Raw genomic sequence first — 20,494 nt, forward strand, 5'->3', positions numbered from 1 at the left:
CCAAAGAGACCAATAAGATTTTGGGGGCATGAGCTTTCGAGAGACTCTTGAAAGCTTATACCCTAGAAATCTTGTTGGTCCCTAAGGTGCTGCTGGATTCGAATCTAGTCATAAAAGGAAACACTGGAAGATCCAAGCGTGGCTTAGCTGCTGCAGAACTTGGTGTTTGTTTGGCCCCAACTCTAAACGTTTGTTCAGCCAGGGCTTTTCGGGGGGGGGGGTGTGTGGCTGTGGCAGGGATGAGCTTAGCCACACTCTTCAACCCGATTAGAGCTGACAGTTATTGCATCTAATTAATAAATCCCCGTTCATTAGAGGGAAGATATTTGGTGAGGTTTCCTGAGATAAAGGAGCTTTAGGGGAATCGATTGCTATGGAGTCGGCATCCCTCCGGCTGGCTCATTGAAACCCAAATGCAATCAGGCTTTGAGGCAGCAGGCGGGAACCGCTTCTGCTTGATCCCCACGGAAAGCAGAGCCATTGTTGACGCTAACCCTGCTTGCCTCCCCTGCTGGCGAGAGAAATTTCTGGGGGAGAGAAGAGAACTTCCCAGTGAGGGGGTAGGGGAGGGCCCCAGGCAGGAGGGGGGGTTGAGCAGGAATCCAAAATCTGAGCTGGGGAAGAAGCAGCATCTGGACTGCATCTGGAAGGCACATCTTCTCCACATGCTCCCATATACTTCTATGTACATCTCTCCACTGCACACTTCCCATTCATGCCAACGGAGCCGGCAAAGGTCCCTGAGAACTGGAGCTCTGCATTAGGCATAAGAACACTGGAAAGTGGGAAGGTCACCTAGGGACCTACTTCAACCTCCACCCCCTTCCAAATGCAGGAACTCCACAGCCACAGCTTTCTGGCTGTCTGGCCTCTGCTTGAAACCTCCCAGTGAAGGAAAGCCCACCATTCCCTGGGTGGAGCAGGAGGATGGGGCAAAGGGGGTTTAAAAATGATGAGTCTCAGGGCGATGGGGTAGCGGTGCGATGACTTCAGCGGTAGTGCCTCCCCCCACAGCACCATCCTTGGGTAATCCACTGCCCCTCCGCCTGGCGCCCTGACAATGCCTCCCCATAGAAACTGGGATCGGTGCCTGCCTGGGGAAGAGCTCATTAGCATCTCATCTGCATTCTCCAGGCTAACATTCTGTTCCTTGAATGTTCAGACAGAATTCTGTCCCATTTCCTTAAGACAGTCAGGCCGATGCCAGCCCCTGTCCCTTAAAGAGCAGTGATGCAGAGATGGGGGGGGGGCAGGCCTCGTGGCCCCTCCCGTCCCTTTTCTGCCACCTCAAGGTGCGAAACTGCAATCTGCCTTTCACTAGAGCTGTTTGAACCCTCCTCCCGGCTGTCTGACCTGGGCCTTGGGGCACAGCCGGGGGCTTTGGGGCTCTCCCATTTCCCCCTGCATGAATATGGTTTATAAAAGATGGCCCCTGGCTAGCTAGCTTGCTCACTTTCCCCAAAAGCCCCTCTCTTCTGGGAAAGCGGGTCGGGGTGGCCTTGGGCTCTCTTCCAGTGAGTCCTTCAGGGGTTTTCCCAGGTCCTGTTCTCACTTAGGTGATGAAGCCACCATCCTGACATGGCTTCCCAACTGAAGAGCTACATGGCTCATTTCTTCCTTGCACTCTGGTTGAATGGGAGGCAGGGCAGCAAACCCTCTGGTGGGCCTTCAGGACCAAGGTGGACGTCTATCTGCCCCCCGCCCCCAGGAGCAGCAGAGGCCCACTCTGCAAGGAGGGCCCCTGTGTGGACACCCTGTGAGGCATGTTGCTCTTGCTCGAGCTGTGGCTCGCTCAAGGCCATCCATGGCAAGGATGGACCTGGATCCTGGCCAAAGCTCAGCCAGCCTTCCAGGGGCTCCTCCACACTGGCTCCCTATCGGTCTCTACTGTTTCAGGCCAAAGGCCCATTTAGTCAGGCATCGCCACAACACACACACACACACACAAAGCTGCCCTCTGCTGAGACAGACCACTGGCCCATCAAGGTAAGTATTGTCTGCTCAGACCAGCAGTGGCTCTCCTGGTTCTCAGGCTGAGGTCTTTCACATCACCTACTGCCTGGTCCGTTTAAACTGGTGAGACTGGGATTGAACCTGGGACCTTCTGCATGCCAAGCAGAGGCTCTTTCACTGAGCCGCAGCCTCTCCCCCAAAATGAACACATGAAGCTGCCTTATACTGAATCAGACCTTTGGTCCATCAAGGCCAGTGGCTCTCCGGGGTCTCAAGCGGAGGTCTTTCACATCACCTTCTGGCAGATCCTTTAACTGGAGATGCCGAGGATTGAAACTAGGACCTTCTGCATGCCAAGCAGATGTTCTACCACTGAGGCTCAGCCCCTCTCCACAGCAGCCAGCTGGCTGCTCACAGCAAGCCCACAAGCAGGGCATGAGGGTCACAGCCGGGCATCCGGTTGCCCCTCACCAACTGCCCTTCCCTGGGAAGCTGCCTCTGGTTCTGCAGCCTGCCCTGACCTCTCTTGGCCCACAGCCACTGATGGGCCTCCTTGCCATTTCTCATCCGTGTGCTCCAGGTGGAAAGATCCGAGGTCATCAAGAGCAACCTGAACCCCACCTTTGCCAAGGTCTTCATGGTTGACTATTACTTTGAAGAGGTGCAGAAGCTACGCTTTGAGGTCTACGACATTCACGGCCACAGCAGCATCGGGACGCATGATGACGACTTCCTGGGGGGCATGGAATGCACTGTGGGCCAGGTGAGGAGAGGCAGGTGACGCATCTCAGGCTGCGGGGGACTGTGGCCAGGCGCAAGAGTGGGAGCGGCACGGAAGAGCTGTTTGTCTCCAGGAGAGAGAGCAGAGCAAAGGCAGAGGAGCAACTGGAGAGCCAGCAGCCAGGCCGGCCTCTGCAGCTCCTCCAGAGCAATTTCCCTTCCCAGCGAGAGGCAGGCGTGCCCTGGTGGGGGGGCTGGTGCTCCCCACGCTCTTGCAGCAAGCAGGTAATTGCGTGTGGTTTCCAGCCCCCTCACCGCCCCCCATCCTTTGCTGGGCGGTTCATGTGAGATATGGTGATGAGCAAGTCTCCTGAGGCTCTGAGCAGCTCCCACAGGCCTGCGTGCCACGTGCTGCCACCCACCCCCCTCCCGGCAGGCTGCAAGAGGAGGATATTTTTGCTCCTGCCAGCCAGCCCATGTCCTGGGTCCCCAAAGAGGCACAGAGTACCTTTTCCTTAGCCCGGAGTAGCCAGAGTCCACTTCCCAGTCAGAAGGCCAGAATGGAGGAGCCCCCCCGCCCTGGGCACTTTTTGTTTCTTGCAGTCCTCACACCCGCGGATTTCAGAAGACAAGCTTCTTCCAGGGCTTGGCAGGAGCCACTTCAGGTGGTGGAGAGATGCACCACCGAGGGGCTTGTCGAGATCACAGAGAGACGACTCATGCAAATGAATCCTGGTGCTGCTCACAAAGTCCCCGCCTGTGCTCTCCCTTGCAGATTGTGGCCCAGAAGCGGGTGACCAAGCCGCTGTTTCTGAAGTACGGCAAGTGCGCTGGCAAATCCACCATTACAGTGAGTGTCCCGTCCGTTGTCCTGGCCCCTTGGCCTCTGGGTCTCCTCAGGCCATCCCACTTTGACTTTAGCTCCTCTTTGACAGGTGACCTCCGAAGAGATTTCCGGGGACAACGGCTTTGTGGAGCTCTTCTTCCGTGCCAAGAAGCTAGATGACAAGGTAGCCAGACCCACATAGGATCCCTAACACTACCTTGGCAAATGCCAGGAGATTTGGGGGGGGTGGAGGAGGAGGAGGGAGGAGGAGATGTCACTTCCAGCTGACACTCTAGGCTGCCTGCCCTGGTCTCTATGGTCTTTACCACAGAGGTTAAAGGAAATTCCTAGAGTGTCACATGTGGAGGGAATTTTCCCCCTCCACTTCTCAATTCATCAAGGCAGGTAATTGGGGGTGGGTGCTGGTAAATCCCTACCCCAAACATGCAGATGAGAGGGCTTTAGCCACATGGTGCCCAATCCACTCACCCAGTGAAGGGGAGGGCAGAGGCTGAGGGCACTAGTGGGAGTGTGTGGGAACCTGCAGCGCTTCTTTCCCTGAAGACGGGTTTGGGATTGGGTAATGCTGCCTAGGGCAGGCTAGCGGCAGAGGGCAAGAAGAACCCCGTGCCGGGAGGACAGCAACGGGCAGTGGCTCATGCCCGTGGGTGAGTTCACTTCTGGTAACATCCAGTCCTGACCAACCTACATGTGAGAATACCCAGGGGAGGGTGGCATAAAAGTAAGGTGCCCTTGCTGTGTCTCCCCACAGGATCTGTTCAGCAAATCAGATCCCTTCCTGGAGATCTACCGGATCAATGATGACGGCAGTGAGCAGCTGGTGCACCGCACTGAGGTAAGAACTTCCACCCAGTCAAAAAGGGATCGTTCCTTGTGCACCCACGGAGCCCCTACAACAGAAGGGCGGAAGAGGAGGCCCAGGGCTCTGCTGGGCGGGGAGGAGGGAAACTGTGAAGGGGAAGAGGGCCTGGGACCGTCCTCGAGAACAGACCATCCACCCCACACCCTCGTCTCCTCCCCTTTCTCCAGCATTTCTATCTCCCACCCTCTTTGGCTTTTAGACTGGGGGGAGACAGAAGAGAGCACGGGTCATATATGGGGCCCCTCACGGACCCAGGGCATATCCCACTCTGTGGTCTCAAGAGCTAAAACACCCCCAAGGCTGACAGGGCCCTGAACTGGGTGGCCCCGACTGGCCCGATCTTGTCAGATCTCTGACTTCTGGTCAGTATTTGGCTGGGAGACCACCAAGGAAGTCCAGGGTCTCTCAGCAGAGGCAGGCAATGGCAAACCACCTCTGTTAGCCTTTGGCCTTGAAAACCCTACGGTCGCCATGGGTCAGCTGCAACTCGACGGCCCTTCCCACCACCACTGAGGCTTTTAGGAGAGGGCTTGTAGGCTTCCCAGAAGTGTCTGGCCGGCCACTGTAGCAAGCCAGATGGCCTCCTCGGGTCCCCATGTTTGCAAGCTTGTAGAAGGCTTGACCCGTGGGGGCCTCTCCCATTGCAGGACCTCAGGAGGCCTGTGGAGGGAAAGCCCTTCCTCTGCAGGAGACCTCAGAGCGACCCTCCCAGTCAGAGAGGCTGAGACTGAGTCCGATGCCCCAACTTTTCATCTCTGCATAAGGCAGCTTCAGGGATTCATGAGCCCAAATCCAGAGCTCTGCTTTTCTCTTGCAGTCAGAGGGACCGTGGCTCATTGCTAGAGCAGGCATTTGCACACTGGTGGTTCAAACTCTGGCATCTCATGTTAAAGGATCTTGGGTAGCAGGAAAGACCCTTTTCTGCTCCAGATCTTGGAGAACTGCTGACAAAATTAGGAGGCAGAATATGGAGTGCGGCTGACCAAGGCTCTGGCTATTTCCACGCAAGTTATTTGCCCTGGATTCAGTGCTGTCGGGAAGCCCGGGGTGGGGGGGTCCTGCTTCCCCACAGCACAGTGGTGCATTTGGGTATCTCCTGGGGGTTCTCCAGCTTTTCTCCCATCTTTCTCAAACCTGCTTTGCTGCAAAGTTTTGGGAAAGATTGCAGTAAATCCTGGATGACTGCTGTGAGGTTGGGAAAGTTCGGATTTCCCAACCCACAGGTCAAGCCATTTCCCTTGCCCCATCGCCTCCTCCTTATTGGGGGGGGGGTTGTTTTAAAATTAGCAATTAAATATCTTTATATTGGTATCACAGTATAAAATGTGCGTGTGTCAAGTTAACTGAATACCCAATTTTCATTTTTTCAAAAAGAAAGTCTCTAGCCTCTTTTGTTACGGAGATATAAGCGGAAAAGCACATTACCATAACAAAAGACTCTAGAGGCTTCCTTTAAAAAAAAATGAAAGCTAGGAATTCAGAAAAGCTGTTACACTGTTATAACATGATATCAGTATAACAACATTCAATTGCCAATTTTAAAAAACCCCGCCATGTGGAAGCCCCGTTGCCGTGGTGCTGGGTTGGCAGACGTACCAGCAATAGAGAACGCACAGGAGCCTGTTGTTGGGCAGAAACCGCCTTTGACTCAGGTTAAGGCAGCGGCAGACGTTGGTGTTAGACAGTCAGATGCCTTCACAGCCTGAGCTAGCCCCTTGGAACAACCCACCCAAATGAGTCCAATGAAAGGCCCTCACAAGGCAAAACCCAAGCAACAAGGGTTGCAAATCTTCAGGTGGTGGAGTCTGGACTTCTCCTGGAATTACAACTGGTCTCCAGAATACAGACCTCAGTTCAGGTCTGTATGTGCATTTGTCCTGGGGGCACCCCACTTGGGAACAGCTGGCACAAGAACCGGACTTTGGACCGGGACCCAGCATGTGCCCTCTCGGAGGGCACAGTCCCCTGAATGTGGGGGTGTATGATATGTGGTGGTCCAATCCTTATTTTGGGGTGCAGGGCTTTTAAATTGTCCTCAATATCATTCAGGAACTAGATGCGAATAAGGAACTGGGAATAGGGAACGAACTGGAACCAACTTCAGCCTCCTCCTCAGTTCCCCTAGAGAAGATGACAGTTTTGGAGGGCAAACGCTATCCTATACCATCCCTAAATGATCCCCTCCGCAAGCACCACCCCTAAACCTCCAGGAATTTCCCCGGCCAGAGCTGGCAAACCTACCAGCCATGCCCTCTTCAGTTAATAGTTGCCACCCCCTGCCCACGCAGGCAGGCCTTCAGGACTTTGGGAGGAAAGCATTCCGGCCGTGACTGAGGCAAGTCTCCAGGGGAAAGTGGCCCCCCGGGTGTGGGGTGGCCCCAGGAGAATCGTTCTGTCTGCTGGGAACCAAGCCCCCTTTCCCGCCTGTGCTTTGCAGTTTGTCAAGAACAACCTGAGCCCCGTTTGGGAGCCGTTCAAAGTGTCTCTGAACTCCCTCTGCAGCTGCGAGGAGAAACGGAAGCTGCGGGTAGGTGCCGTGGGGGGGAGCTTGTGGCTGGCTAATGCAGGGTGAGCCTGGGAGCCCCTTGGCTGGGAGGCGGCGGGGGTGTGTGTGTCTGGCTTCTGGCGTGAACTTGGCTTCTTCTCTCCATGTGCCCTGCAGTGTGTGGTCTTCGACTATGATTCCCGAGGGAAACACGACTTCATCGGAGAGTTTTACACAACATTTGAGGAGATGCAGAAAGCTATGGGGGGCAACAAGGTTGGTGCATGTGTGTGGGGGGGGGAGGGAGGAAAGGCACAGCCCCACGCCACCTAGGGGGGACGGGCGCTCCAAGTGGGCGCCCTCCTCCCTTCGCTTTTTGGTACATCCCCCCCAAACAGTACAAGTTTCCACAAATGACTGCTTGGCATGCAAGCCCAGGGGACGCTTAGGGTTGCCACCTTCCTGGAGTTCTCCCAGGATTGCAACGGATCTCCACACTACAGACATCCGTTCCCCTGGAGGAAATGGCAGTTTCAGCGGGCCAGCCGGCTCTATGGCATCACATCTGCACTGAGTTTCTTCCCTTCCCCAGTCCCTGCCCTCCTCAGGCACTACTCCCAAATCTCCAGGAATTTCCCAAACCGGAGCTGGCAACCCTAGGGACTGTGCACATGCATAGGAAGTGTGTCTGCCCATGGGCAAGGTTTCCTTAGAGCCAGGGCAGTCCAGGCCCCAGCACACACACACACACACACACACACACACACACACACACACACACGGCCCTGGCTGCATTTGTTCCCATGGTGCTTGCCGTTGGAACTCCAGGCTGGGAAAGGAGCTTGCGTGCCTTTCCAGCGTGCCTCTTTCCTTGAGGGGGGAGGGGGGAGTGCCGCTGATGCCCTTTCTCTGCCTCTCCTCCTGCCCCCAAACTAGATCCAGTGGGACTGCATGAATCCCAAGTACAAGCTGAAGAAGCGAAACTACAGAAACTCAGGTGTGGTCATTCTCTTAGATCTGAAGGTGAGCAGGGGTACCCTACGGGACAGGCTTTATCCCCTGGAGGAGGATCATGGGGAGAGGGGGAGGCATCTCTGCAGCCCAGAACAGAAAGGGGTTGGTCCCTGTCGCTAGCCTGACATCCCCTCTGGTTGCAGCAGAGCTGTGCCTGTGAGAGTCTCCCCGAACCCAGCCCCTCTTGAGCTTGCCCATCTCCTTGGCATCTGCTGGGTTACAGAGCCGTGAACGGGGCCAGGGCCTTCATTCCCTGCTCTCCCCACCACACATGCACTCTCTCACACACGGGCACACACGGGCACATAGCCTCAGCAAGTTGGCCGTGCCTGGAGGAGGACTGGCGAACAACAGCTGTGCCCGCCCATGGAATTGGCTAACACATTGTTTGTCTGGAAGATCCATAGGGTCTACTCATTCCTGGATTACATCATGGGCGGCTGCCAGATCCACTTCACGGTGAGTAGCCGCGCCTGCCCTCCCCCTCTTGGTGACAAGCCCTTGGCCAGCGGCCGGCCCCAGAGGCCAGCAGCAAGTTGCGGAGGGAGAGAGCTTCCCTCCGCCTCCCCCTCCCCAAGGAAGCTGCTCCCTGGGTGGGCTGTGGGGTCTGAGGGCCCCTTTCCCAAACACATCGTCTCCATTTGCTTGGGTGCTGCGATTCCTGCCTTCTCATGTGCCGCAGAACAACGGCACGTACCCATCCCGTCCGGGCCGTGGCACTCACGCCCTCGCAAGCCAATTCCTCCCTGATTATGGAAGAGGCTCTTCGCCTGCGGATCCTCCCGGCCTCCCACTCTGGGCCTTGGCCAAGCGCCAACCTGGCTCCCTTCCCTCCTCGGAATTGTACCCTCCCTGCTGTCAGACCTTCTTCGCACAGATTTCTCCCTTGAAAACAACCGGCGCCCAGATTGCGTTTTGAAAGAGCATCTCCTTCCTGGAGTGAGTCAGATCCCAGAACATTCAGGGAACAGCTTGCTTTCCTGCTCTCTGAGCCACAGCCTGGGAGCCATCCCGAAGCAAGAGGCCGGCCACCCTGGGAGGCACGCAGGCCGGTTGTTTGGTGGCCTCTTGGCTGGGAGGGGAGGGGCCAGAGACAGTGGGGCTGGCTGGGGGCACAGGGTGCAGCTGGTGCTGCTCAAAGGCAACATGCCGGAAGATGGTGCGCCACCTCCCTGTGGGTGTCTCCAGCATCATGTCAAGTCCCAGATCGCAGGCCAAGTCTCGGGATGTGCCAGGATGCGTCCAGCTACTTCGCAAGGGGAGAGGAACAGAAGAGAGTGACCAACGGCTGCCTGTTCTTGCTAGCCCAGGAGCCCTTTCCCATGGCTAAGCTGCCAAACAGTTTGCTTGGCTCTCTGCCAGAGGGGCCAAGGAGCCTCTTTCAAGGCTCCTGGGATGCGCCTCTGCAGATCTGGCAAGGATGACAGTCGGAGGGGGCATCAGGGGGCCTTGGTGGGTGGGAAGACACCGCTGCTCTGTGCAGAATGCCAGGGTGGGGTAGTGGTGACCTTTAGGGGACGAGACCTGTGTTCCAGTCCCTTCCCAGCTATGATGCTCTGCACGTGATCTTTGGCCTGCCACTCCTTCTCTCTACTTCCCACCTACTTCACAGGGCTGTTGTGAGAGTAAAATCCTGAGAGGGGCTCCACCCAGGAAGGGAGGGATCACCAGGGGAAGACAGAGCGATGCCGGCCACTCCCGGGCCACTGGCCTGCCCCTCTTGTGCTTCTGGGTTCGGATGGATTCCCTCCTCAGTATTCCAGAGTCTGGGGCTGCGCAAACGGTTGCTTCCGGTTCAGTTCATGCGTTTCAGCTGCCTTTCTCACTGCAAGTGAAGAGGAAACTGGCAGCTGAGGTCCTTTGCAAGAAGAAACGCTGAAAGAGCAGGGGCTGTGGCGCTGCAGAAACAAGGCAGCATGGACAGAGGAGGAGAGCCATGTGTAGAGGCCCCCCCCTTGGGCCTGAAACCTGCTGCTTCTCCGTTGCAGTCAATGGGGGGGGAATCATCTGGGGCCCTCGTGATGGCTCTTGGGAGCCTCCTCAGCTGCCTTTTCCTCCTAAGCAAAAAAGGCACACTCCCTGAAGCTGGGGCTCTCAAAATGGGGGTCCTGCCCCAAAAGTGGCTCCCCAGCTTTCATAGGTGAGTGCGTCATGAGGCTCAAACTCCAGAGCTGGCCGGGGAGTCTCTGGGGCACTCTCCGCTCAGTGGGGCAGAGACCTCCCCACCCTGTCCACTGTGCTGTGCTGATGGGACTTCTGGCCGTTCCCTCCCCAGGTGGCCATCGACTTCACCGCCTCCAACGGGGACCCCCGAAACAGCTGCTCCCTCCACTACATTAACCCTTACCAGCCCAACGAATACCTGAAAGCCCTGGTAGCCGTGGGGGAGATTTGCCAGGACTACGACAGGTGAGTGAGTGGGTGGGGCACCTTTTGCAGTTGCCAGCTCCAGGTTGGTAAATTCCTAGAGATTTTTGGGGGGGAGCCTGGGGAGGATGGGGTTTGGAGAGGGGAGGGGCCTCAGCAGGGCATTATGCCTAGAGCCTGCTCTCCAAAGCAGCCATTTTCTCTAGGGGAACCGATTTCTGTCACCTGGAGATCAGCTGTAATTCCAGAAGATCTCTTTTTTTTTTTTTTGAAAATTTTATTGGTTTTTATGATATAAATTTTCCATGTTAACAAACAATAAAAGTAATATAGAAAATTAAATCATAAGTAATGTTGTTATAGTTATTTAAGTACTTAATAAAATAAAATAAAAACAAAGGAAAATTTGTTGACTTCCCCATCACCTCCGTCCACCTCTTAATAAAGTATTCTATCCCATCGTGATATGGTCTGATCTTAATTACTCTTATATCTCAGTTAAATTTCAATCACAATATTCTGTTAATATAATTAATTACACTTCTTTATATTAGCAATGTCATCCAGATCAGATTAAAAGGTACTCTTCCATTTTTCCCAGTCCTAGTTCATATTCACAATATTTCATCCAAGCCTCCCATTCCCCCATAAATTGAACATTGTCCTTTTGGTTTAAAGTAGCTGTAAGTTTTGCCATTTCCACCAGTTCAAACATTTTCATAATCCAGTCTTCTTTCCCAGGAGTGTCTGCCCCTTTCCATTTTGCTGCATAGAGCAATCTTGCAGCTGTTGTCGCATAGATCAAAAAAGTCCTTTGTATTAACAAGTCATCAGGTATCATGCTTAATAGCATCATTTCTGGTGTTTTGGGTATTTTTTTTGTACTATTAGTCTTAATTCATTATAAATCATATCCCAAAAATCCTTAGCTTTGTCACAAGTTCACCACATATGATAAAAAGAACCAACTTCTTTATTACATTTCCAACATTTAGGGGATGTCACTTTATAAATCCTTGCAATCTTCTTAGGTGTTAAATGCCATCTATACATCATTTTATATATATTTTCTCGAATTGATTTATTCCTTTCAGGTCTTTCACCCATAATCTTTCCCATTTATTTAAAGCAATATCATGTCCCACAGTTTGAGCCCAGTTAATCATTGTTGGTTTAATTATTTCCTGCTCACAATAAATTGTTAAAAGAAGATTATACATTTTAGAAATCAGTTGAGTGTTATTATCTAATAACATCCTGTGAAAAGGCGATTTCTCTTTAGAGAATCCATTCTTCATATCTTGTGTAAATACTGATTTAATTTGATAATATTGAAGCCATTGTAAATCGTCTTTAAGTAACTGAAAGTCTTTTAGTGAGCTTTTTTTTCCTTCCCAGTTAATTAACTCTTGGTAGGTGATAAATTTGTCCAATCTAAGTGGGCGTAATGTCAACATTTATTGAGGTGATATCCACATCAGTGTTACTGGTTCAAGAATATGTTTATATCTCATCCAAGTATGAAATAAGGAGGACCTGATTATATGGTTACGAAATGATGCTTGTATCTTAATTTTACCATACCACAAATAGCCATGCCATCCACTTATATTGTTAAAACCTTCAAGATCTAACAAACGCAAGTTAGATAAGTTCATCCAGTCCTTTAGCCTAATTCCGGAAGATCTCCAGGCCCCACTGGGAGGCTGGCAAACTGCTGAGACCATCCACCTCTCCCCATGCACCTCTGGGTTAGGGGAGGTCCCCTCCCCAAACCCCATCCTACCCTGAATCTACCCCCCAAAATCTCCAGGAATTTCCCAACCACAAGCTGACAACCCTAGACTTAGAATCATAGAGTTGGAAGGGACCACCAGGGTCATCTAGTCCAACCCCTGCATAATGCAGGCATTTCACAACTACCTCCCCCCCCAACACCCCCAGTGACCCCTACTCCATTCCCAGAAGATGGCCAAGATGCCGTCCCTCTCATGAACTGCCTAAGGTAATAGGATCAGCATTGCTCACAGATGGCCATCTAGCCTCTGCTTAAAAACCTCCAGGGAAGGAGCACTTACCTTTGGCCCCTTTGACTGTGTAGGGTATAAGGACAAGTTACTGTACCTTTTCCTTGCATGCCCCTCCACCAGGTTCCCTCAACCACATGCAGACCGCGAGTTTAGTGCGCAATGAGCTCCCAGGAATGCGGCATGGGTCAATTCAGATGAGGACCACAGTGCTGGGGGAGGGGGCTGTTTTCTCTGCCAGAGGGGTGCTGTTTAGGGTGCAAACAAAAAGGCTCCTCCGGCACACGTTCTGACCTGGAATCCTGCCTCCCCACAGTGACAAGAAATTCTCGGCCTTAGGCTTTGGAGCCAGGATCCCACCAAACTATGAGGTAAGTCCAGGACCTCACAGGAATGGGACGGAGAGGGGGAGGAATTGGTGCAAGAGGGGCCACAAAGTGTGCACGTGTAGGGACAAGGCTTTGACCCACACAGAGACCCTGTGACTGGGAGTCACGACTTGGGCCCCCCGTCCTCTGTGTCTGCTCGCCACGGAGCTGGGCTCTGGTTAGGGTTGCCAGGTCCCTCTTCGCAACCGGTGGGAGATTTTGGGGGCAGAGCCTGAAGAGGGGGGGTTTGGGGAGGGGAGGGACTTCAATGCCATAGAGCCCAATTGCCAAAGTGGCTATTTTCCTCCAGGTGATCTGATCACTATCGGCTGGAGATCAGTTGAATTAGGAGATCTCCTGCTACTACCTGGCAGTTGGCAACCCTAGCTCTGGTGGGGCTGCCCCTCCCACTAGGCCTCCAGGCAGGGCTTCACTGGGGCTTAGCCTGGCAGCGTGTACATGCGTGGCCTTCCGCCCACCCAACAGAGTCCTGTGCCAGCTAACGACAGGTGCCCTCCCGGCTGCTCTTGGTCTCTGAGACTGAGGCAGGAACGGGGGGGGGGGGCAAAGGCAGCGGACCCTCCAGGGTGGCAGTCTTCCTTTTACGATATTTTTTTCTTGTAATTATTGTGGTCAAGCAGCACAGGTTTGCTTCCAGAACAGAAAAGCAGAGAGAAATGTGCTCAATATATTAATACTTAAAGCGACCTATTTGGCGCTTGCCTCAGTTATAAACTCACCAGGTGGCCGGCCATTTTCTCTCAATGGCCTACCTTACCAGGGGGTAGTGGTCATAAGGATTACAACAAGATAATATATGCAAAGTGCTTTGAACACGAGAGGTCTATAAAAATGCAAATTCTGATTACAATCTGAGGCCAAGGTCTGTCTGACATCTGCTACTTGAAATCCTCTTTTTAACTACAGCATCAGAACGGAACCTGGGCAGAGGAGGGGGGGCCTGAAAACTGAGCTCCGCTCTCTCGCCGCCGCCATTCCCCCCCCCATGTATTTGTCCTCCCCGCTTATTGATAATGCATTATTTATTTATTAAAACATTCATATCCTGCCTTTCCTCGTGGCAGCTTATCACAATAGTTAAAAGAATTTTCAGTTGGGACCGAAATAAAATAGCAGAGCCCAAATCTCTTCCCCCTCCCCACCCCCCCCCCCAAAAAGATGCCTCATCCATAACAGAGAGATTTTGGGAAAGGGTTCCAAAGTCAGACTTGGGTGTTGGCATCTGGGCTGGGCTTGCACCTGCCAAGCCCCCCTGGTTCAAGCGGAGTCCTGAGTGTAGGTTCGGGGGAGTGGGAGGAACTGGGGGTCTCCAACTCAGAGACTAGCTCTGTAACCACCACCACCGAGCACCCATTATTGGCTCCTGTCTCTCCCCAGCCCCTTGCACCACGCTTCCCTCTCTGCCCTCTTTGCTGACAACTGAGCATCTCTCTGAGTAGCTGACAGCTCTGAACACGGCAGCGCCAGCAGCCCACCCACCCCCCTCACACACTGCGGCAGGAAAGCCTCCCCTTCCCTCGCTTACTGGGAAGGTGGGACTTGGAGGACCCCCCCCCCCCCCAGTCCCCTCCAAGCGGCTCCTGCTACTACAGGTAGCAAGGCCAGGGAGAGTGGAGGATTTCTGGGTGTCCTTTGGGGCTAGACCAGATCGGGACGGGAGCAGGAGAGAGAAGCAGTCTGGAGGCAAAGGGGAACTAGGAAAGTGGTTCATGGGGACGTGGCTTGCCTGGGGCAGCTGCCAATCTCGCATCTTCAGCTTGAGCCTTTGTCAAGCCAAGTCACAGCTTTGAAACACATGAAGTGACAGCAGAGACAAAAGGTTGCCTTTGGGCATGGGCAGAGGGCCCTTTCCTCACCCCTGACATCCTCCGCTTATGTAGGCTGAGGACTCCGGGCTCCTCGATAGGAGGGTGCAACTGGAAGGCAGATTTGAGCCCCGGGACCTCCTGCTGTAGCAACTGCCCTGCCCCCTGCTGAGCATTCCTGAACTCGGACTGTGGGGCCGTAGCAGGGAAGCCCCTGTCTTGCACCCACAGGAAAGCTCACCGGATGTCCTTTTGTCTTGCTGGCCAGGTCTCCCACGATTTTGCCATTAATTTCAACCCAGAAGACGATGAGTGTGAAGGTAAGGAATTGACCAGGATTGTTGCAAATGCTGCCCTCCCTGCTGCCCCGCCCTGCCAAGCAACCCCACCCCGCACATCACTCGGCCTCGGGGCGCTGTGGGGCTTTCCCAGCCCAGCCCTCCAGGCTGGCTTGGGCTGTTTCTATTGAACGCAGGAGGAAGGGCATGCCCTGCCCCCTCCCAATAAAGAACCGCAGGACAGCAGAAGAGCCCTGCTGGATCAGACCAGCATCTTTTCTCACGCAGCGGCCAGTCAGTTGCCCCGGAAGACCAACAAGCAGGGCACAGAGGCCGAGGCCTTGCCCTGATGTTGCCTCCTGGCACTGGGAATCAGAGGTTGACTGCCTCTGAACGTGGAGGTTCTCTTCAGTCACCATGGCTAGTAACCACTGATAGACCAGCCCTCCATGAATCCATCTAACTCATACTGGGGTTTTCCTCTCTCCGCTGGGGCAACACAGACTGCCAGCCCCTGCCTTGGCACACCGATGGAGGCTGCCTAATACAGGGGCCCCGCTGTGGAAATTGTTTTGCTTGTCTCCTTCCCATCCCCTTGCTAGAAATCCAGGGCGTGGTGGAATGCTATCAAAACTGCTTGCCCAAAATCCAGCTGTATGGGCCGACCAACGTGGCCCCCATTATCTCCAAAGTGGCCAAGGTGGCGGCAGAGGAAGAGAAGACCAAGGAGGCATCGGTGAGTGAGCCAGCGGCAGGGGGAGAAAGGCCGGCAAGGGGCTCTCCGCATTGTCCTCTGCAAGGCATCTCCTGCGAAGGGTGCGAGGCACAGGGGCTGAGTCTCTCTTCCTCGCCCCGCTTGAGGAGGCGTTCACGTGCTGGACCAAATCCGGGGACTTCAATTAAACCCCCTTTCATTATTTACGCAGTCCGGGCGCTCAGGGCTTGAGGGACGTGCCAGGTTTTACTTCTTCTGGGATCTCGTCAACTCTCTGCTCATTAAGCGGCTGAAAGCTTTGCTGTCGCCAAGCCTTGGAAGTAAATGACAGGGCCTCTAATGCGTCTCTGCAATTCAGAGATGCCCGGGGGGTGGGGGGTGTCCAGTGGCATGCCAGGGACTTGTGTGCCCTGCTCTGGGTCGAGAAGGTGGCATCCTGGGTCCAGGGAGCAAGAGGCAAGGGTGGGCCGGAGGTGGGGTGACGATGGAGCAGATCCTTCTTCTGTGTCTGCTCCGGCAGGGCTTTTGCTGGGACACTGAAAATCGTGTGCCCTCTGGACCTCCGGGTTGTGTGGCCATGGTACAGCCTCTTTTCAGTGGCACGTGGGGTGTTCACAGGAAGTTTATGGCCCATTGCAATGGTGTAGTGGTTAAGAGCGGTGGATTCTGATCTGGAGAACCGGGTTTGATTCCCCACTCCTCCACATGAGCGGCGGAGGCTAATCTGGTGAACTGGATTTGTTTCCCTGCTCCTCCACATGAAGCCAGCAGGGTGACCTTGGGCTAGTCACAGCTCTCTTAGAGCTCTCTCAGCCCCACCTACCTCACAGGGTGTCTGTTGTGGGGAGGGGAAGGGAAGGTGATTGTAAGCCGGTTTGATTCTTCCTTAAGTGGTAGAGAAAGTCGGCATATAAAAACCCAACTCTTCTTCTTCTACTACTCATCAGTTGCTAGACAAGCTGCCCCCTCTCTGGCTCACTGTGTTCGGGGGCCACTTTTGGCCCCATTAACTTGCTGGCCCCTGCAGCTGCTGGAGCTCTGGTCCCGGCTGCATGAACCTTGTGGCGCTCTGCAGGCATGGCTGGGACGGGGGAGCCGGCAGCCTCTGTGTCCAGCAGACAGAGCAACACACGGTGAAGAGGCAGGCGTTTGGAGGACAGGGAGGCGGTCCCTGGAGGAGCAGCGTCCCAGAGATGCTGCCGGAGACCCTCAACTGACCCCTCTTCCCTCCACATGTCTCCACAGCAATATTTCATCCTGCTCATCCTCACCGACGGGGTGGTGACCGACATGGCGGACACGCGGGAGGCCATCGTCCGGGCCTCCTACTTGCCCATGTCCATCATCATCGTGGGTGTGGGCAACGCGGACTTCACCGACATGCAGATCTTGGATGGGGACGACGGCATCCTGCGTTCCCCCAAGGGCGAGCCCGTCCTGCGGGACATTGTCCAGTTTGTCCCCTTCCGGGAGTTCAAGAACGTAAGTTATCCCATGATGCAGGCTCCTGCTAGCCGGCTCTCCCGTCTTGGAAGGGCAGGCCTGCGCCTGCTCCTTTCCTGCAGAAAACCCGGAGGATCCAGGAATGCGTTATGCACTCAATAGTGCACACACATGCACACGTTCCTCACAGCCAACCCTGCTACTCATAAGCCAGGCAGGAGCTGCAGTTTCCCCCTAAGGGTTACTTGGACCAACACTTCACAGAGCTCCCCAGGCTGGCCGTGGCCCATCCGTTTCTGCTGGTGGCGTTTCCTCCCCTTGAAAACCAACAAACCACCACTTTGTTGTTTTTTTCAGTCCAGCAGAGGATCAAATAGAACCTGTACCCCACGGTGTTTCCCTGGGCTTCCTTTTGGGCTGTTTGTATGTTGGCATTATTTCTCCTGGTGGTATTGTGCCTCTTGGCCTCTTGTTAACTGCCTGGGACCCCCAGAGAAATGCAGGCCATAAATATTTTAATCAGTCCATGCTGAGAGCAGGGAAGAAGTCCCACCCTCTGGAGACCTTGATTCTCCGTTTTCTCTTCAGACAACCAGGCGACAGAGACCCAAGTCAGAGGCACTGGAGTTGAGCCAGACTCTCCGGGCTAAACAGCTGGCCCTCATCCCAGGCCTGTTGGGTTGAGCTACTTTGGATGCTCCGCAGTGCAAAAAGCCTGGGACAAGCTGAAGAAAGTGATGGGGGGGGGGGCTTTGGGGGTGACCCCACATGGCTGTCCAGAGACCACCAGGCAGGACCCAGGGTGTCCTGTGGCACAAGGGCCCTCCCTCTAAGGGACCAATTCAGGCCACAGGCCCAGGAGGGGACTCAGTGGCTCTGATCCTAGGGTTGCCAGGTCCCAGTCTTCCCATTAAGCAGGTCTCTGGAAATCTTCTAAACACATAAAACCAAATAACCCCCTGAGGTTCCAGGACCCCAGATGAAAAAAGGGTGGGCTTAGGGGAAAGCTCCCTGGGAAGAAGAAGAGAGACCCACTAACCGCCCCCTTGTCTTGCAGGCATCTCCTACAGCTTTGGCCAAGTGTGTCCTGGCAGAGGTGCCCAAGCAGGTGGTGGAATATTACAGCTACAAGGCCCTCCCGCCCCGCTGCACCAGGGGAAGCACGCTGGACTCCACCCTGAACTCACCCCAGTGACGAGGGCCCCGGCTCCGGGCACACCTCCTGTCTTCCCCTTCATCTGCCAGATCTTTCCCCCCTTGAAGCAAGGAGAGAGAATGCACCAAAACCATGGCTCGAAATGCAAGGCTGGTGGGAAAGGATGGCCCCTCCAGGGACAATCGACAGCCAACCCCAGAGAAGAACCCCTGGGCATAACAGGACCATGTGGCCATTCGTACACACCCCAATGTCTTTCGCATGCCCCTTCTCGGTGGCTCCAGACCCCAGAGCTGGCTGGCAGGGAGGGAGCCCCAAGATGCCCACCCTTCCCAGGGGAACAGAGGAGCCTGCCAAAGCATAGAGGCATCACCCCAGTGGCTCCAAGGTGAGAGAAAGAAGGCTGTGAGGCTGGCCGGTGGGTGGCAGGGCAATCAGCCACTCACGCGTAGGGATCCAGGCAATCCTGGCCTTGCTCTCTGGCACCCAGAGAGCAGAAGGAAGAGGCCTTTTTATTAACATCCTGGAAAAAGTAGTATGGAGGGATCTTGCAAGCCTCCTTTACTTCTGAGAAGAGGCTGGTAGGAAGAGGAGGAGTAAATGAATGAATTAAAAACTGGGAAAGGAGGAGGCAATGTCTCAAGAGGGGTGGGGTTCGAAGGCAGTGTCACCCATAGTGGAGGATCCCCCCCCCCCGCAAACATGCCCAAGATCTTTGCTGGCGCACCTTGTTGCCAGGATACTGCCAAGGGCCCCCTTATCAGTTGGAGATGAAAGGACCAGGGGGCCAGGCTCATGGCCCATTGCCCAGCTGTGCAAATGTCTGCGTCGTTTGCCCTGGGAAAGGTTCCCAACCCACTTTGATCCTCACAAGCAAGTGACCCACTGGAATCCCGCCCCGTTCCCTTGCTGTGCAGAACAGCCAAGGGGAGGCAGAGCTGCCGGCTTGGCTTCCCGGGGGGGGGGGTGCCCAGCCAAGCCCACTGCTCAAGAGGGTCCCAGACCTGTCGCTCTGGCCCTTCTGTTCCTCCCGCTGTCCCACCCTGTGCATGAAGCTCGCTGGGCTCCTGGGGGGGCCTCGTGTCTGGCTCCACCTCTCCCTCCCTCCCGGTGGTCCGTGGCCCTCTCTTTTCACTGTGATGTTGTCGTTTGCCTGAGGTTTGCATGACAAATCTGCTGTTCTTGATGTACTCGGAGAGGCGGCCGAATAAAGGAGGTTTATGTTTCTCCCTCTGGGCTTTGGGACCTTCTTGATGGGGCCAGCTGAGCTCTGCCATGTAGAAATATCAAAGAGTGAATTGGGGCCAGTTCACCAGATGGAAGAGTGCAAGCAACGCCGGTGCTCACGGGGTCATCTGCTGAAGCTGGAGCGGGAGAGATTCAAAACTGATAAAAGGAAATACTTCTTCACGCAACACATAGTTAAATGGTGGAACTCCCTGCCCCAGGATGTGGTGATGGCTGCCAACTTGGAGGGCTTTAAGAGGGGAGTGGACAAGTTCATGAAGGAGAGGGGTATTCATGGCTGCTAGTCAAAATGGATACTGGTCATGATGCATACCTATTCTCTCTAGTATCAGAAGAGCATGCCGCATATATTAGGTGCTGTGAGACACAAGCAGGATGGTGCTGCTGCAGTCGTCTTGTTTGTGGGCTTCCTAGAGGCACCTGGTTGGCCACTGTGTGAACAGACTGCTGGACTTGATGGACCTTGGTCTGATGGGCTTTTCTTATGTTCTTATGTTCTCACTGACCACACTGGGATGCACCTCTTGAGGGGCTTCTCCCCCTCCCAGCGGTCAGGGTGAAAGCATCCACGCGGGGGGTCTTTTATCCTCAGAAGATCCAAGGGTTATGCTAATTCTGCAAACTGTAGTTGGCTAAAGGGTTAGCAGAAAAGATTCACTGCCTGGAATCTTGTGCCCATTGCAGAGGAATGAATGTGGCTGGATCACACGTGGCCTGTGTGCAGCGTTGCACCGGGTGTCCTGCATGGACCTGGGCTGCTGCTTTTTGTGGGTCTAACCTAATTCGTATGTTTCTCTACTACAAAAAGAACCCTGCCGCTGCACTTTCTGTCGCGCGCACGCCACATGGATAGAAGGAGGGGCGCATTTACTGGGAGAGCTGTCAGGCTTGATGCCGGCAATCCTGACAAGAGATGAGCAGCAGCGGTCTAGTCACGGGGGTGGGGGGGCTCCAGCCATAGTCTCTTTCACAAGCATTCATCACTTCCAAAGGCTGGAGAGAGGCAAAAGGCATCCCTGCTGCGCTGCCTTTGCAGCCGGCTTCCTTGCCAGGCGTCCCTGTGTTGAGGAGGGGCTGTGGCTCAGTGGTAGAGCATCTGCTTGGCATGCAGAAGGTCCCAGGTTCAATCCCTGGCATCTCCAGTTAAAGGGACTAGACAAGGAGGTGATGTGAAAGACCCCTGCC

The 20,494-nt window shown here is 54.5% G+C and overlaps 1 protein-coding gene across 1 annotated transcript in view; it reads left to right on the forward strand.

The window, feature by feature from the left end:
• The window catches only part of CPNE7 (copine 7), a 29,766-nt gene extending 11,663 nt beyond the window's left edge, over nucleotides 1-18,103 (forward strand). Inside the window, exons 2-15 of the mRNA XM_056862892.1 lie at nucleotides 2,534-2,716; nucleotides 3,449-3,523; nucleotides 3,609-3,683; nucleotides 4,272-4,355; nucleotides 6,820-6,909; nucleotides 7,045-7,143; nucleotides 7,804-7,890; nucleotides 8,281-8,340; nucleotides 10,157-10,290; nucleotides 12,592-12,646; nucleotides 14,738-14,789; nucleotides 15,350-15,483; nucleotides 16,708-16,944; nucleotides 17,963-18,103. Coding sequence (XP_056718870.1) covers nucleotides 2,534-2,716; nucleotides 3,449-3,523; nucleotides 3,609-3,683; nucleotides 4,272-4,355; nucleotides 6,820-6,909; nucleotides 7,045-7,143; nucleotides 7,804-7,890; nucleotides 8,281-8,340; nucleotides 10,157-10,290; nucleotides 12,592-12,646; nucleotides 14,738-14,789; nucleotides 15,350-15,483; nucleotides 16,708-16,944; nucleotides 17,963-18,100 — 1,503 coding nt within the window. The 3' untranslated portion in view covers nucleotides 18,101-18,103. The remainder of the gene's footprint in view (nucleotides 1-2,533; nucleotides 2,717-3,448; nucleotides 3,524-3,608; nucleotides 3,684-4,271; nucleotides 4,356-6,819; nucleotides 6,910-7,044; nucleotides 7,144-7,803; nucleotides 7,891-8,280; nucleotides 8,341-10,156; nucleotides 10,291-12,591; nucleotides 12,647-14,737; nucleotides 14,790-15,349; nucleotides 15,484-16,707; nucleotides 16,945-17,962) is intronic.
• Nucleotides 18,104-20,494: the final 2,391 nt, after the last annotated feature.

Source organism: Euleptes europaea, chromosome 17 (assembly GCF_029931775.1).
Source record: "Euleptes europaea isolate rEulEur1 chromosome 17, rEulEur1.hap1, whole genome shotgun sequence".
NCBI lineage: Eukaryota > Metazoa > Chordata > Lepidosauria > Squamata > Sphaerodactylidae > Euleptes > Euleptes europaea.